The 19,079-nt window shown below is 41.9% G+C and overlaps 1 protein-coding gene across 1 annotated transcript; it reads right to left on the minus strand.

The window, feature by feature from the left end:
* Nucleotides 1–4,068: 4,068 nt before the first annotated feature.
* Nucleotides 4,069–18,865, minus strand: LOC128742933 (BTB/POZ domain-containing protein 17). The gene is made up of 5 exons (XM_053839435.1): nt 18,518–18,865; nt 17,882–18,465; nt 17,402–17,814; nt 17,169–17,344; nt 4,069–4,870 (listed from the first exon to the last, which is right to left on the minus strand). The coding sequence occupies exons 1-5, from the start codon at nt 18,554–18,556 to the stop codon at nt 4,607–4,609; spliced, it is 1,476 nt and encodes a 491-aa protein (XP_053695410.1). The 5' UTR covers nt 18,557–18,865; the 3' UTR covers nt 4,069–4,606.
* Between the last annotated feature and the right edge of the window lie 214 nt (nt 18,866–19,079).

The raw sequence follows: 19,079 nt of genomic DNA on the forward strand, positions 1-19,079 counted from the left end.
TCCTGCTTTTTCTGTCATGTTCCATTTTTGTTTTCCATTTGTTCTTTCCATTTTTACTCTTTATTTTTCGTTATTTGTCCATTTTCTCGCTTCCATATTTTCTCCTTTTGATTTACTCCTTTTCTATGCCGTTCAGGGATGGAAAAAATCACTTCTAAATCATTGGAGCGATCAGATTCAGATTCATTGGCATCACTACTTGTAAGCGACAAATACGTTGTCGCGATCTGTACAGGTTATGATAAACCTCATGTGTCAGATCATGTTCATTGCATGATTGCGTTGAGAAATAGGTATAACAGATATAGATGATTGGTTATGTGTAGCGTATGAATCTCAATACAAATAACAAGAGTAACCTTTTTTCTCGCAGCTAGGTAAGATGCAACATTCTGTTCTACTGCTTAGACTGTTTGGAGGACAAAATCTTGTGATCAATGCTAAAGATTCACTGTTTGTCATAATCTGTACGGATCGTGATCTGTGCGTGTGGCGATAGCTCACAAATTTGATCAAAATCACTGATTTTTCATCCCTGATTCCGTTATTCTTCTTTTGTGTGACGGTTGTTCTCCTTTTTTCCCCATTTATCATCATCTTGTTTCTCGTTATGGTCTCTTATTTTTTCTCCTTTGCTCTTCTATTCGTTACCTTTTCCTGTCCTCTTTTGTTTTCTTTTTTTTCAGCTCTTCTCTCTGTGTGTTTCGTTTTTCCTTCCATTCTGTCACGGTTTTTCTTTCGATTTTTCCATACCAGTTTTTTCTATGTTTTAGTATATTTTTCTCTCAAGTTTTTCCTCTTTTTCCTGTATTTGTCACGTTTTCCTTCTTGATCTTTTCCATTTTTACTTCTTCTGTCTCATTTTTCCCTATTTTGCTTCTTTTGGTGAACAGAACATTTCTTCCTGTTCTTTATTTATCTTTTCCAGTTCCGTTGTTCTTTTTTCTCTTCCGTTTTTCCTCGTTATTCCTTTTTTTGTCCCTTGTTTTCTGTTTCAATGTTTCGTGTTTCTTCGATTCCTATTCCATTCTATCAATTCCAATCCTGTTTGTCCTCTTGCTTTTCATTCACTTTTTTGTAATTAACTTACTTATTAACTTTCACGTGTTATTTTTTCTTTTCCATTTTTGTTTGTCTTTTTTTCTAACTCTCTCCTTCCCGTTTGTCGTCTGCGTCTGTTCCGTTTATTCTCTTTAAGATGCACCGTTTTTACTTCCTTTGTCACGCAGATTCTGTTTTTGGCTCTGTTTTTTTTTTTCATTTTACTGTCCAGTTTTACTTTTTTTACCGACCGATTTTCAATTTTTTCTGTACAGTTTCACCTTTCTCATTGGTCCGATTTCCTCCTTTTCTTTTTTTATTTTTCTGTCTTATTTTCCCATTCCATTCCCATTTTGCCCCATTCGTCTCATTTTATATCCGGTTTAACCTCTTTTCCCCATTTTTGCTCTATTTCCTCCTTTTCGCTCTCGTTTTCCTTTTTTCTGCTCGCTGTTTCCTCATGGTCTTCTTTTTTTTGTCCCGTTTTTTACCTTTGTCATTCCTGGTTTTTCTCTTTTCGTGTTTTTTCCTTCCCCGTTAAGGCCCGTTTTCTTCTTTTCTCGTTTTTTATTTTTTTGTTCCGTTGTTCCGAGTTGGAAAAAAACACAAAAACTAAAAGAGGGAAAGGAAAGGAAGCACGGAACAGAAAACACGGGATAGGAAAAAGGAAAACGAGAGGAAAAGAAGAAAAAACTAATAGAGGAAAAACGCGAGAGAGAAAAAGAACAAAAGCTGGTATGGTAAAACATGACAGAAAGGAAGTTCCCTCCGGGGAACATAAAAAGAAAAAAGAACAATGTGAGACAACAAGGAAAAACCAGAATACGAGAAAAAGATGGTGATAAGCTGGACAGAAGAGGAGAAAACGATACAAAAAAGAGAATAACAAGGAGAGGAGACAATAGCAAGGAAATCGAGAAACAAAGAAAGAAAAAGGGTAAAAATGGGACAGGAAGAACTGGATAAAACGAATAAACGAATGGAAACGGGAAACAAAAACAGAACGTGACAGAAAAAGAGGAAAAGCAGGAAGCACGAAACAGATAAAAATGAAAAACGAGATAGAAAAACAGTTAAAAAGCGAAAAAGACGAAAACCGGGATTGAAAAAAAATTTCGAAACGGGACAGAAAATTTCAAACAAAAACGATACAGAAAAAGAGGGAAAACAAGAAACAGTAAGCAATGATTCAGGAAAATGGCGAAAAACGGGACAGGAAAAGAAGGAAAAAGGAACATAGAAAGACAAAAAAAAGGGAAAAGAAGAATAGCACGGGAAGGCAAATAAAACCGACAAGGGAAATGAGGAAAACAAAAAAAGTGGCCTAGCAAGATGTAAATATAAAAAACGGAGAAAAACGAGAAAATCGGACTGAAAAAGTAGAAAATAAAAACTAGAAAAACTGAGTGAAGAAAAAGGTAAAACGGAAGAAGACGACACACAGAGGAAACCGGAGATAAAGGGATAAAGGGGACCAAAAAGAGAATAATCGTGACAGAAAAGGCGGAAAAATTGGACATTTGAAAGAAGAAACATGGAATAGACAAAGAAGAAAAACAAGAAGGTGGTAAAAGAGTCTAAAAAATATGAAAACTAGAAACAAAAAAAAGCGGAAAAGGGAAAAACAACGTAAAACGAGACAGAAAATAACGAAAAACCAGTGCAAAACATGAGGAAGTACAAGGATACAAATAAGAAATAAATGGATAGGAAACGAATAAAAAGGGAACATTGAATCGGAAAACAGGGGTCTGAAAAAAAGAAAACGGAAGGAATATGAAAGCAAATACCAAGAAAAGGGTATCAAGAATGGAGAAACACGGAACAAAAAGAGGAAAAACAGGACTGGAAACCAGAAAAACATGTGAGAGAATGAAACGAAAAACGTCAATTCTAATTTCAAGTAAAACTGTATATAATTTCGTGTCCGTTTTCTATTTTTTTTGTTTTTGTTTGTTCCGTTCTTCCCATGTCCTGCTTTTCCTCCTTTTCTGTCACGTTCTGATTTTCGTTTTATCCCATTAGACTCATTCGTCTTGTCTCGTTTGTCTTAATTTCTCCCCGGGATTTCGTTCTTTTATCTCTTTTCTTTGTTTACCCACATATTCTGTCCATTCTCTTATTTTTTGCTTATATTCCCATGGGACAGAACATAATTTTCCAACCTTTCTTAGAGTTTTTCACCAGCACCTAATTTAAGATTTGACCTAAAATTTAAAATGAATATAAATTGGACTTGAAACTGGGTGTGAAATCGGATTTGAAATTGAACTGAAAGCACTTGACGTACTTAAAATTGGTCTCAAAATCAAACTTGGAAATAGACTTGAGATTCAACTTAAAGTAGGAATTGGAATCAATTGAATTCAAATTATACTTAAAATTGTTTTTGGAATTGAACTTAAAACTATGAAATAGACTTGAAATCAGTTTTGAAATTCGACATGAAATTAGAATAGAATTTGGACTTGAAATTAAGCTGAAATTAGCTGGGTTACCGAAATTATTTTGTTTTAAACTAACATTTAAAGAGAAGGTGGACCACGTTCCCTAGCGTGGCCTGGGCACGCCAGTCATTCCAGTTATGGGTATTGTTTTCTAGTTTTTCAAATTTTGCTATAAACCCTGAAACGGTTCCGGAATGATCCGCGAAACCAGCTGCTAGCGCGGATCGTACAACTAGGCACAAATTTCCGATCCCGTGAGATATCTGTTCAACAACGCGAGGCAACACATTCTCTGAAGAATACCGTATAACGAAAGATCGAACATCAGAGTAGATCGAAAAAACAAACACGCAAACAGGCGCGGAGTTGCACTGCGAATACGTGATGAAGCAGTCCGACCGGCTCCGGCTCACAGTCATCAACAGCAAAAGAAAAAAAAACAGTTACAACTTCTCCCAATAAAACCAATCAAAAACTGGAACGAATAATCTACTTCTCGCATCGCACAAACGCACACACAAGCAGTGAAGTTTCGGATAAAATAAAAAATAAAACAATAGTTAATCTGGTAGTTCTTAATGTTGTGTAATATTAGCACATGAATCATAACACTATCGTACATCTGATTCTGCATGTACCCTAAACTGATTTGCAACTTCGCACAATGCGTCACAATATGTGAGCCCGTTTTGTTTTTTCAATGGTCGATTGAAATTTTTGTACGGTTTTAAAACAACGAAAAAACAAAAACGAATATTATTTGGAGCACAATCTGAAAAACGAAAACCCTTCCTTATCCGCTAAAGCATCTCCTTCTGGGCCAACGACAGAAGTTAAAAGAAAAAGAAAATAACAATCGACGGTTTTGTTACGTGTCCAGGCTGACTTGCTCCTTGCGCTAGCTAGCTAGCTAGCTAGCCGGCTTTTCCTCCGCCAGTTTCCGTGGTGTGTGTGTGTGTTTTTTAAGTATATTGACTAACCTCCTGAACGAACGCAAAAACGCACGCAGCAACGGAACGGCACTACTCCCCCCGCTGTTCCTAGGAACCATCAAGATGAAACCTAGGACGACGACGACGACGACATCGCACCAACCGTGCCCCAACAGCAGTGCGGGGTTATAAGTTCCGAAACTCGAACGGCGGCGCTTCGCTGCATGCGTACTCCCCGAGCGGTGCGATCACCACGTGCAGCCGGATCGTGTCCCGCTTTTCGCCGATCAGGTGTGTGCTCAGGTTGACCGCGCTCAGCTGCAGCTCGTCGTACGGGATCAGATTGTCGATGTGCAGCACGCGGAACTCGTTCGAGAAGTACGCCGTCCGGACGCGGCACGTCCGCACGTGGGTGATTTTGTTCTGCACGCCGCTGATCAGGACGCCGATCTGCGGCGAGAGGGAAATGGTTTTTTTTACATGATTAATAAACTTATTATCTTTATGAACACGTTTCTAGGCATTTATGAGATGCATAGTCGAAAAGCCAACACACGAAAAGGAAAAATCTCGCAAAACTTTTCAAAAGTAGTTAAACAATGAGATTCTCTTCGTACTTTTGCTCTTTCGCTACTTAATTCAGCCTACATTCCTTTTGTTTGGCTGCGCTTTACCAAATAAAAACTTTGCCGCTATAAAACAATACTGAAACGTTTGTAGCACTCATAGATAGGTTTTAATATGTTATAGGTACATTTTCAAAAAAATGTAAAAAATGTTTGCCGATTTTTATTCAATAAACTCAAAACCACTGTTTCTCCACTAATACATAATTAAGCCGAAAAAATAGAATAATAAACCGAAAAAATAGAACACAATTATGTTCACGTTTACTGATTCTAGAAATTAAACAACTGTTAATATATATGCTCAATCCCGATGTAGTGGTTGGCATTTACACCTCACACCGGGGACCTGGGTTCAAATCCCAACCCCGCAGCAGTCACGAATGACCCAAGCTGGTTAAAGGATTATAATCAAACAAAAAATACTTTTAATACAGTATAACAGAACAATTCTACTTCTTTTTATCAAGCCGGAACACCAAAATTTCCCTCTTACATGAAAATATAAATCAGTTTTCATTCACTAGCTAAGCATTCATCTTGTTGTTAATTTCATCCTGAAGAAACTATCAAGTCATCATTTACACCAGTGATGACCAAACATGCGAATATGGTCCTTGCGGCCCGCGGACTGGTTTGATGGATATTGAACGGGAACTACAGGTTCAATTTATTAATGTCAGAAGTCATTTCGGGCCACGGATTTATTGAGGAGATATGATTTAGCCCGCATTATGCTCATACCGTAGTCACCACTGTTTTACACTATTACAAATATGCGAGGCAGAGGCACCAAAAACGCTTTTAGCATATTAAGTAAAAATCCAAACTAAATTAATAGATCATTGAAGATAGTTAGTTTTTGAGTGACAACCACTTGCTTCTGGCAGCTATCTTCAATTATCCATTATATTTTCGTTTTGTAGGCAACACTTGAAAAACACTGAACACATAAACCATCTGACTCCCTTTTGGTCTGCTGTTGAAGTACAGCAATCCACCGAAGTCGGCATCAAAGTGTTCAAGCTGGTCCCCAGAGGAAAGGATTTAAAAACGCTTAATTACGTCTCTTTTAAAATTGGATTAAGCGGACGATTTAAAGAAAAAGCGCTATCTTGCGACTCATGGCCCGAACATATCCGGTTTCTTGACCAAACTCGTGACTTTAGTCATGACCTTGAAATGCGGTCAGGCATATATAATTATTTTTTTGAAACGATGATTCTACAATTGATGAAGGGACGGTAAGGGAAAGTAATGAAGAAGGATTTTTTCCTCCGGGAATGAAGGGGAAGGGTGGAAAGGAAGGGGGGGGGGGGGTAATAGGTAGCTATGCTTAACAAGTTGTCCTTGTGACTCCTATCTTTTGTCCAATGCTGGAAGGTGCATGGGTCGAACCAAGCTGTAATCAGAGATTATAACCGGTTGTGGGTTCAAATGCGGCGATGCCAATGACGATGTGCTCATCTACTACCAAAACGCTGGAGGCATGAACTGCGACGTGAACGAGTACCTCCTGACTGCATCTGATGGCTGCTACGATATCATTGTACTAACCGAAACCTGGCTCGACTCTCGAACTCTCTCGTGTCAGGTGTTTGGTCCCGAATATCGCTTTGGTCACGGTTAATCAGAGACTGAAAGCAAAACTGATCGAAAATTATCAATGGAGCAGTATTGAGCAAGTGTGGGTGTGTATCGAGTTCACTAACTGCCGGTTGTTCCTGTGTGGAATTTACATTCCCCCCGATCGAGTACGAGACAAAGGTCTGATCGACGTTCACTCCTGCTCGGTAATGTCAGTGATCGATTTGGCAACAGCAACCGACGAGCTCATCATTATCGGTGATTTCAACCTACCAGGACTTTTATGGCAACCAGCCAGTAATGGTTTTCTCCATTCGGATCCCGATCACTCCACAGTGCACAGTGCAGCATTACGGCTTCGAGACTGCTACAGTTCTGCCATTTTGCGACAGATCTTCCACGTGACCAGCGAGAACACTCGCTCCGCCGCCACTAGTTAAGCAAGTGAGGCATCATCCTCCACTAGTGCTTACCCTCAGCAATCACCACTCGAATCTAACAAACACTTACCCCCCCCCCCCTGTTTCGTATGACTTTCGAAATGCTGATCACCGAAGTATTGCCGAATTCTTCGCTACTATCAACTGGTTTGATATTCTCGACGGAAACGATGCTGACAACGCCGCCTTGACTCTTTCGCACATAATTGTGCACGCAATCGATCGTCACGTACCCAAGGTAGTACATTTGTCAAACAGCAAGCCCTGGTTGACCCGTGAGCTTCGCATGTTGAAGACTAAAAAAAGGCTGCACTTAGGATATATTCCAAGTTTCGCACTCGCTCACTGCGTGATCAAGCTCGTGTTTGGTCTATCAATCACAAGCGGGGTATTTCCGCTTGCATGGAAAACCGCCCAAATGTTCCCTGTGCACAAAAAAAAGGATCGGAAAGATGTCAACAACTACCGAGGAATTTCGTCATTATGTGCCATTTCCAAGTTATTTGAGCTTGTAGTCATGACTCCGCTGCTGTCGCACTGTAAACATTACTTGAGTGACGACCAGCATGGATTCATCGCAGGTAGATCAACCACTACGAACCTCCTTTGTCTCACAACATATGTTGCGGAAAGTCTAGCGGATCGTGCTCAAACGGATGTCATCTATACTGATTTGTCTGCGGCGTTTGACAAAATCAATCATGCTATTGCGATTGCTGAATTGGAAAAACGCGGTATCAGCGGCAGTATGTTGCGTTGGTTCAGTTCGTACCTCGTAGGTCGCCAACTGATTGCGACAGCTGCAGGTTTTCAATCAAATGCGTTTCGGCCTCATCTGGAATCCCACAAGGTAGTCATTTGGTAGTCAAGGTAGTCGCTAATCTTCCTATTGTATTTCAATTATGGCAACTATGTAGGCAGAGATCCTCGTTTATCTTTCGCCGACGGTATCTTCAAGATGTACTTGAAGATACGTTCCAAGGACGATGCAATTTGTCTTCAACAAGAGCTTGAGACCTTTACGAATAGGTGCAATCTTAACTGCCATGCTCGTCAATCCTGAGAAGTGTTCTATTATTTATTTTGCCCGTATCAGAGAACCCGTCATTTTTAACTACAAGCTGCGCGGTACGGAATCCAACGTGTCGACCAGGTAAAGGATCTCGGCGTTATTTTAGATAGCCAGAACATAAGGATTCGTTTTCCGCATCGCTAAGAGCTTCACTGACGTATATTGCCTCAACACATCTACTGTGCACTCGTCCGTTCGACTCTTGAGTACGGTTCCGTTGCCTTGCATCCATATTACCAAAGCAGGAAGCAAAGGATTGAACCAGTTCAACGCCGCTTCTTACGCTTTGCTCTCCGTCGTCTACCCCATGGGGAAATTCGTTCCAGTTGCCGAGTTATTGGAGACACGAAGGAACATCGCAAGAGCTCTGTTTGCTGTCGACTCGTTGCAGGGAAGTATTGATTGTCCTGCTATTCTTGAGGCGATTGATCTAAACGTGCGTCTCAGGGCACTATGGACCAACTCAATCCTGAGGATCAGGGCTTGAAAAGGGATCGCAAGTTGAATGTGACTGCCGTGAATGCGAACTTTCCGCATTCAAACTCCGCTTTTTGAACGATCATTTGACTGTTTTTTTGAATCCAGTCAATCTGCCGCTTGCGCTGCTGCCGTCGTACAATTCAAGCGGCATCTCAGCAAAAGCAACAGTCGATCTCCCGTTTTGCTTTGCGCTTTGAGAATATAAACTGCAAACTGACTGGAAACATACGGTGACGTATTTTTTCGTTTCTCTTTTTGTCTCCAAATCGGCTGCTCACAGTAATAGTTTGTCACCCGGACGTCGGTCGGACGCAAGCAAAATATTCGTTTGTATTGGACAGAGTCCAACCGACTTCTTCCATGCACATGTAGTGGTTGTTTTTTTGTATTATTGAATCATACGATTGTGCGGTTGCTTTTCGTTAGCGTGGTGATTGCCAGTCATTTGACTGTTTTGCAGTCATTCGCTGCTGCAAACGGCAAAGGCAACTTGATCGAAACGAAAATGTCAAAAAGTTTTAGAACGCGATCGTAGTGCTGCGTGCAATCGGCGTTTGACTGAGCAAACTGCCAGTTGTGTTATGCATAGCGTTCGTATTCCACCTCTAAACGGACGCACAGTGGCGCTTCTCCATACAAAGCTTGGCCAAAAGTTGAAAGTTGCTTCAAATTGACTGAAAATAACATCTTTAACTAATTTTGGGTCACTGATTTCAAATTAGGGATCAAAAATCGAAAAAAATGATCGCTCATTAGAGTGGTTCACAAAATTTAAAAAAATAGTTTTGCTTTTTACTTGTTTTATTGTTGTTTGTTGTTTTTTTGAGAAGGCAAATTTTGTAGTTGCCCTTGGAAACATAAAAAACATGTATCGTAATGCATTAGGGTGGTTCACAAACCATATAAAAAACTTTATTGAAAAAAAAACTTGAAAATTGTAAGTCACTAAATTCAATTTTGTGACATAAAATTAAAAAACCCTTTTTGGGCTGGTTCAAAACATAATAAAATTGAAGTAATTTTTTAAATGTTATGTGAAAAATCATAGCTTGAGCTTCAGGCGATTACGCATTGACAAATTTCAGCGGTACGGGATAATATCCGCGCTATGTGAATCAGTTCCGATTTCACCAAATCGCCGGCTTACAACGTACACCTAGGCCACCTTTAGTTACGTTTATTTTCAGTTAGTTACCAATAATTTGGTAAAACTGGAACCAGTTCACACAGCAAAAGTGGTTGCTAATTGTATCCTGCAACACTGGAATGTGTCATTGAGGAATATTAATTATGCACACATACATACAAGTATGAGTACACAAAATAATCGGTTTATCGGAGAAGTTAAATGATGCATAATTCTAACCTTTTTGATTATTGTGTTGAAAAGATTATTTTCATAGTGAGTTCATTCCTATTGACGAGAATTTCCCATTCCTATTGAAGAGAAAATTATTTCTTCATATAACGAGTAGAAATCACTTCCAATATACCCATCAAAAAATCGATATTTCTTCCTTAGCGCAGCAAAGCGCAGAAAGCCACCTAGTTTTTCGAAAAGTAGAGAAAATTTCGTATAAGATGCATTTGACGTGATCGTTTTCTGACGTTTCCCATCATACTTTCTTGATCGCTGAATATTGGTGTTTAGTTTCCCATATATTTTGTATGGAAGAACAAAATATCATTCTCCAACATGTTCAACTTCAGATATTTGTCAAAAATTCATTTTAACTTCAAACTGGCTAAAATTTTCAAGTTAAGCTCTCAAACTATTCCAGAAAATGATAAAAATATGATAATGGCAAACACTTGAAATTGGATTTTTGACTTTTGGCAAGCTTTGCGCCATAGTGGGACGGTGTGAATTTGAATGCGCGTTGGTGTGACTGCGGTAGAAAAAAAGGATCGGTCGAAGCCTTGCTGAGGATACCTTTTCAACGCACCAACTGCGGACAAAACGGCTCATTGACTGGTATACAGCGAGCTTTCAATCGGGTTGCATTCGCATTGGATTTTAATTTGTCACGTGAAACGATCCGTCGTAACTTTTCTATGTTTTTTTCCACAAATGACGACTAAAAAAAATTGTTAGTGTTTGTAATTGTAATTTCTTGACTATGATTGTTATTAGATTAAACTACTTATCCATCATTGGGACTATACTCTGTTGATGCCCGTGGGTGGTACTATTTGCTCATCGCAATTTCTCAGGTTTGTTCAAATAGATATAGCTGTAATGCGTAACACCGGTACCTCGCGTACCTGCAGTTATAAAATAGACCCCACAGTGGTTATTAGCCTCTTATCGAACAACTCCTGTTCCTACCTTCTCGTGTTACCAGCCGGAATACGAGCAACCTTAGTGGAGATCGGGTAACCAACCCCTGTGGAAGCTAAGGCCGTATACCGACAGGGAAGGAGGCACTCATGCATCTGCTGAGTGTTGGCAAAAGGAACAGCCTTGCCAGCCGTGAGCGTCTGACTCCAGGTTAGGGGCGGCTCATGACGGTGATCCCACTGCACCGTGAATCGCCGTTTCCGTACCAGGTATGCGGCTGTACCCCAGGTTAGGGGCGGCATACAACAGCGACTGATCCGGAGCGGGCGACTGACTTCTGAAACGCTGTATCTCGCCAGCTATGCCCAAGACAGCAGCGTGTCCGCGAGACTAGGCATCGCAGTCCCAGTAAGGCGGTATGCTTAAAAAACTTTCGCTAGGAGAAATTCAGGAAAGGAACTTCAACCGGATAATCGGTATGCACGCATGCATAAGAAAAACAGGATGCTACTTGAATCGACACGCGCAGATATCCTGGTAAGAGAACTGCAGAAGATGGAGGTCGAGGTTGCAGCCAGCCAGGAAGTGCGATGGCCGAAGACGGGAAAACGCGAATTCCGCGCAGTAGATCCTATTGCGGCCACGACATTCAAGTATCACATCTACTACAGTGGCGGCGATAAAGCAGAGTCGGGAGTCGGATTCGTATTACATGGAAAACAAACGAAGCGCGTCATTAGGTGGACGCCCATCAATGACCGTCTATGAGTGTTGAGAATTAAGGGCAAATTCTTTAACTACAGTCTGATAAATGGGTACGCACCGACGAACGACAAACCCGATCGTTCAGTGATCTTCTCGACAGAACATATGGAGAGTGCCCAAGACATGACATAAAGATAGTCATCGGGGATACAAATGCACAGGTCGGACGTGAAGAGTTCTTTCGTCCCGTTATCGGTAGAGAAAGCCTCTATCCTACCACAAACGACAATGGCCTCAGGCTATTTAACTTTGCTGCAGCCAGAGGAATGGTTATCTGTAGTATCCATTTTGCACGATGGAACATTCGGAAGCACACCTGGAAACACCCTAATGGAGAGGCCTGCTCTCAGATCGACCACGTTCTGGTTGATGGCCGGCACTTTTCTGATGTCCCAGACGTGCGATCTTTCCGGAAACCAAACGTTGACTCGGACCACTATCTCGTAGTAAGCAAGATCCGCGCCCGGTTGTCCAACGTATTCAAATCGAAACCAACGGGGAAGATACGACTGAACATTCGGCGGTTATCAGCGGAAGTGACGGAGTGACTTATGAGAAGAATCGAGCCAGACCTAGCAAGTTTCATGTCAATGCTGTTCGTGAAGGACCAAAAGGGGTTCATTGGATCTATAAGCAATGTCGCTTATATCATTCCACGAGAATATAAGACACTCCTTCCAGTATTGACTTCCAATTTCTAGATCCATAACTTCGCCGTGCAAACTTATCTTGCGTGATGATTTGTGTGCTAGAAGGGCGCGTCAAAATCCTCTCCGATCTTATATGACTTGGGCTGGTTACCACATGGATGAGGGCAGTCTTCAATTCATTCGATACCCTGATGCTCCTTCCCCTTTACGATAATGATGGTATATGACAATGTAATGAGATATGTGTCATATGAATATACATTATGTGAAGATATATAGACAAAAACAAAACAATCTCACCAGCAGTCCTTCGAATGGAATAGAGTTGCATCATTTGAGTTTACATGAGTGCTTCCAATATTAATTTAATTTTTCTTCTGATATCCATGAGCATTATTTAAACTTTCTTCGGCCCAAATTTTCACTATACAGTAGGAGGCGCTTGCTCCATGAGCTAAAACGAAACAAATAATTGAAATAACTTATGTTAAGCTCACCTACTAACAAGGTCGTGTGGCTCAGCCGTCATCCAAACGCGCAGTTTTGAGATCAGGCAGCCGGGAACCACCCATCATCGCACCTCCTAGCTTGGCTACTCAATAGAGCATTAACGGTTAAGGTCACTTGGAGGGGCTTGGAATAACTGGAGCTATGTTGGACGCTTCCTAATTTGCCTTCCCCATTTCATACCCTTATTGTTTAGACCAGTTGTAACTGCCCATAAATGCATAACAGTCCCATCTGACTTTTCACCACTTTTGAGATAATCCTGGGAATTAGCTTTAAATTAACTGTTCTTTCAATATTTCAAACAAAAAAGTAATGTTTGTTCCCAAGATGTTGAAAAAAAAATCAAACTGTGTCAGTCCCATAATACAAATAAACGCATAACAGTCACAGCACAGTAGTAAAAATATATCAATAAGCATCTATTTTTGGGAAATGCTTGGACCGATTCGACTGCCACAACTACCAAACGGAAGATTTTATGGCCTGGAAGAACACTATTGAGGAGAATTTGGATCGGATGTACGATTCCGAAGTTACAATGGGAACAAGTTCCGGAATACATGGGACTTGAACATAGAAGCACCTTGAATCACAACAAACCCATCATGTGACACCTATAAATACACCACACGGATTTGCAAATCTAGACTATTGGTAGTCGTATAAAGTGTTCAAGACGTCATTGACCACATCTAAACATGTCCGTGAATGTTCCAGATACCTCTACGGGGATCAGTTTCAGAATTTAACTAAAATACAACATGTGACAATCTCTACAATCTCTAAGTCGGTACTCGAAATTGCAAAACTAGTTTTTTTCAACGAGTAGGGAAATCTGCTATCAGACACCTGAGAAGACAACTCAGGGAGCGGGGTTTGCTATCCCGACCCCCTACTGGGGCGTGAGGATCCAGACCCACTAAAACCCTACTTGAGTCTCCAGCCTCAATCCCCCCTGGAACCACCTTATCGGTATTACTCCAGGGAGGGGCTATTGTGCTTAACGTACCCTCTTAGATAACTACTGGACTATGGTAGTTAGGCTGTTTGTTCGCCGTTGATCGGCTTTCCAGCGGTTTTGTAGCTCAAGTACGATCTGGGTAGCAGCCGCATTGACCGCACTCCAGACGTCCGAGCTAGAACACATCCTTTGGACTAAGTTATCCGGAGTAGTGTCCTGTCCGCTAACTGCCATCATGTTGCTTCTCACGCCCGCGAAACGAGGGCATATGAAGAAAGCATGTTCTGCAGTTTCCTCAACGTCCGCGTATTCGGGACACTCGGGGGACTCCGTCTGTCCAAACTTGTGCAGATACTGTCTAAAACAACCATGCCCTGACAGAATCTGTGTCAGGTGGAAGTTGACTTCGCCATGGCGCCTGTTGACCCATCCGGATAGTTCCGGGATAAGTCTATGTGTCCACCGGCCTTTTGTGGAATCAGACCATGCCCGCTGCTATGTGATCATCGAGGCCGATCTTGTGGTACTCCGTATGCCTCTAGTTCCACATTGGTTGAAGCACTCTACGTCCTCGATGATGATGATACCACTAGGCATCATACCCGCTAAGACGCAGATTGCGTTATGTGAAACTGTGCGATACGCACTCGCCACTCTTAAGCACATGAGACGATAGGTGCTTTCCAGCTTGGCTAGCTAGCTTTTGGTACCTAACGCCGATGACCACACCGTACCTGAGTATGGACTGGACCACGTTGGCTAAAAGCCTTCGCTTGCTGCCATATACCGCAGAGCTATTAGACATCATACGAGACAATGCCGAAATAGCTGTGGAAGTCTTCTTGCAGGCATAGTCGACGTGGCTCCCGAACTTGAGCTTGTCGTCGACCATGATTCCCAGAAGTTTTAAGGACCGCGTTGACGAAACAGTGCAGTCCCCGACGCTGATATTTAGTTGCTGTACCGAATTGCGGTTGTTCACCACGATAACCTCCGTTTTATGATGCGCTAGGTCCAGTTTCCTGGAAAGCATCCAATCTTCAACAATGCTTATAGAGTGGGCAGCCGTCAACTCTACCTCTCTGATAGATTCACCATAGACTTCCAAGGTGATGTCATCCGCTAAGCCGACAATCACCACCCCTACCGGGAACTTTAGTTTCAACACCTCGTCATACATGACGTTCCACAACACCGGGCCCAGTATGGAACCTTGCGGAACCCCTGCGGTGATTGGAACGCACTTCTGACCCTCCTCCGTGTTGTAGCATAGCACACGATTCTGGAAATAATTTTCCAGAATTCTGTACAGCGACACCGGCACTTGGACGTTCCGAAGCGAGCTGGCTATGGAGTCCCAGCTAGCGCTATTAAACGCATTTCTCACGTCGAGCGTGACAACTGCGCAATAACGAATACCTGTCCTCTTGGGCTGGATTGCCACCTCGGCTGTCTTAGTGACAGACAAGATGGCATCCACCGTAGATTTGCCTTTTCGGAAGCCGAATTGGTTCCTTGACAGACCGTTTGTACCCTCCGTGTACTGTACGAGTCTGTTAAGGATAACCCTCTCCAGCACCTTGCCGGCAGTATCGAGTAGACAGATCGGGCTATATGACGAGGGGACACCGGAAGGTTTTCCCGGCTTCGGCAATAGGACCAGGTTCTGTCGCTTACATCTGTCCGGGAAGTGGCCAGCTTCCAGGCATCTATTCATTACTGCCCCGAATAATTCGGGAGCCTCTAGAATAGCCGCTTTAATGGCCATATTCGGGATACCGTCTGGCCCCGGTGCCTTGCTCACCTTTGGGGTTTTAGCGATATCAATGAGTTCCTCGTTCGTAACCGTCACTTCCTCCCCGACCTCCAAACCGCCGTCGCCCACGTTACTTTGGATGTTCGGCTGGGAGGCCGACCATCCTACGCTATGCAAAACTAGTTTGAAATAGTACATTTGTCGTCACATATGGTGTCCAGGATCACATTGATGGTCATACTCGGACACGTTCTGGCAGCGTTCCGGACACACAGGAAAGCGACCAACTTCTGAGTCAAACAAACCCCATTATGCGACCCCGCTATAAACTCAAGATAACAAATTACAATTAAAAGGAGAAAAGGCCAGGAAGAGATTTGAGTCAAAAAGGACATTTTCAACAATTCAATTGAACGAGCACGTGAATTATCAAAACAACAACGACACGTGGTCTTGAAAATACTGCCGAGTCATCGACCACACAAGGATCAAGGCATGCTGTGACTGGTGTGCGTTTATTCTTGCTTATTCAAGCACAAATAAACGCATATCAGTAACTTCGGCAGTTTTTCTAAGTTTTAAAACAAATTTTTGGTCACTTGTGAACAAATTGCTTGTAAAAGTATTCTGTTATGTACATTCAAGTGATTTTATAACGATTTGGACGATTTGTTTCCAAAATCGATTCAATATTAAAGAAAAATAGTTCCCAGGCTTTTTTTCAGGCTAATTTGGCCGCCTAATTTCGCACAACTGGCATTATATCAGTAAACTCCCAACAATACATACACGTTTTCGTCAACAGTGTTCGAACTTATACTTTTTCATGCTTTCAAATAGTTTTTTTTTTCGAAAATATTATGTATGATCCACTAAGAAACCGCCAAGTGCGTAGGAAACCGCCAAGGTTAGACCAAGTGCGTGAAATTAGGCGCCGCGCAGAATTAGACCGCCTCCCGGACCTAGGTGTAGACCAGTATTACTTAGGTACAACGTCAGACCAGCAACTTGAATGCCACCGCTTTGAATTCTTCTAAAATTTGTATTGGTGTTTCGGTGTGGCCATCGGAAGCACATTCGATTTCGACATGATCGTCTCTCCACTGCTAAAATGTATTCCTTCGTTCGTAAATTGTATTCGTTGCATTCTTGGTCAAAATGAAATACACTGGTGAATACCTAATTGTACATATTTGAGAAATTTTTGTATCGGAACTGAATAAGTAACCTCCGAAACGAAATGGAAATGTGCTCTGCGTGTTATAAACAAAAAAAAATAATAACAAACGTAAAATTGGGATATGTAACATCGCAGTAGGCTCTGCAAAAAGAACACAGCACATAGTCAAAATCTCACCATAATGAGTAAAATGAAACTTTACTCACCATGGTTTGCAGAGATTGACACCATCAGGATTGGGTTCATATCATACGTAAAGTAACCTACATTATTAATAATATAATGACAAATATTGACAATGATAAACCAACGACACCAAGAAACGTATCCAATCATGGCATTACATATGACTTGCTTGTAAGACATCTTAACCAACTTAAGCTAATTTATGATGAGAAATATTTGATTGAAATTCAACGAAAGCACGTAAGGTTACTTACCATAAATCGTCTCTCCTCTTCGTGGCGCTCTTGACAAAGCACTTTCAATCGCACAGTTCGAATGATCGATTCAGGTATTTCCGAATTGATCAACGTGTTGTAAACACCTATAAGCTTGGCACGTGGGTAGCGTACACCGCGAGGGAAGAACTCAATGACCCATCCAACACCTTGCTCTGGAAACGATTTAAAATTCATACTAAAGTCAACAATGTTGCAGAATAAACAGTTACCTTCGTGACATTCGGACAAATCCTTCTGTGAATCGAAAAAGTACACAAAATTATCGTAGTTCTCAATCTGCTCGAACCCGCAGATGACCATACTGCAGCCCCAGCTGGTGTAAAGGCGTGGCGTAAACTGAAGCGCGCCGTTCTCCTGCGCACGGATCGCCCGAATCCGATCGTCCTGCCCCGAATGGTAGCTCATCCCGATGGCAACTCGTTCGACGAAGAACTCCTTGTGATACTGCACTATCGGTCGCACCAGTATCTGTGCCAGCTCCGCAGGCGACATCATCGCGAAGCGCACGTGCACAAAGACGGCCTCGATTGTGCTGACTAGTTCGTACATTTTCTCCTCATCCGTCATGTCCTGCTCCTTATCGAGCTGTTCCTTCTTGTACAGCAGCCACTTCTCCAGGTATCTACACACAAAAAATTATCGTTTGATTATTAACTACTCAATCGAAGACTTTTATCATTGAAACCTACTCAAAAAGTGTAAACTCGCTATGTATTACCAAATCGTTTTGCTGCAACAAACGAACCAGAATCATACCGCAAAGCTCGTTGAAATCATTCGACTCCGACACAATGTCCAAGTTCCACTTGAGAAAATTCTGCAACGCCTGAGTCAGCTCCACGTGATTGCTACCGAACGCAATGGTGTACTGAAACCATGGCACCAAGTAACCTTGCGTCGCTGCTTTGGCTACGTGCTTTAGCATATAATCTACGCACAGCTCCACCAAGTCCTTGATGTTGTACTTATCGGCTAGCTCCAGCATTGGCATCACCGTCTGGATGGAAACCTTGATTTGGCCGACGTACAGGTACTTTAGAAACTGAGGAAACACCATCGAACACATCGGGTCCTCCTTCAGCTCGATCACACTCTCGCGGCACTCGTTCCACTCGGGGTTCATCAGCATGACCTGAAACACATCGCTGCTGGCGCACAGAATAACCCGGTGAGCCGGATAGCGATTGGCACCGACTACCAGACAGACGTCGGACATCAACTGTTCCGCGTAAAGATTTGCTATCTTCAGCAACACTCCCTTGGAGTTATTCATCTAGAAGAGCTTCCAATGAAAATTCCGTCAAACGAAACTAGGAGCGACTTACCTCAACGTCACACGAATCTTGGCTTATTTGTTCTTCCATGGTAGAAAAAAATCAATCAGCTTGTGGAAAATTTAGGAAAAATCCAATACAGAACGTCGAGCTCAACAATTGGAAGCAAATTATACGATTAACATCATCATTTTTCGAACCACTTCCAATAGGCAAAATGAAGATTAGAATAAATGTTTTACACTATCGAATGATGCACTACTATTCTCTCTTCTCGTTACGAATATCTTTGGGCCTGCCTTCGGATGGATAAAATGGAAATCACGAGTTATTCGAAACTTTTCGTAAAGTTTTTCTAAAGCAAAGAAAATTTTGTTGATATTTCAAACACTATCTGACAGCTCTCGTCGTACGGAAACGAAATTGAAGAAATTCACCACAGCAGGCAGCATCGATGTAAACAAAAACGCGCAAGACGCAATAAAGACGCATACACTCTATCGGAAAAGTACTCAATGTATAAATGATATTATTTAATCACAAAGTTATTTTTCGTGAATGCTCTAAAAACATAGACTAATTTCTTATGGTGATGAAAAATAGTACAAAAGAT

The sequence above is a fragment of the Sabethes cyaneus genome, chromosome 1 (assembly GCF_943734655.1).
Source record: "Sabethes cyaneus chromosome 1, idSabCyanKW18_F2, whole genome shotgun sequence".
Taxonomy (NCBI): domain Eukaryota; kingdom Metazoa; phylum Arthropoda; class Insecta; order Diptera; family Culicidae; genus Sabethes; species Sabethes cyaneus.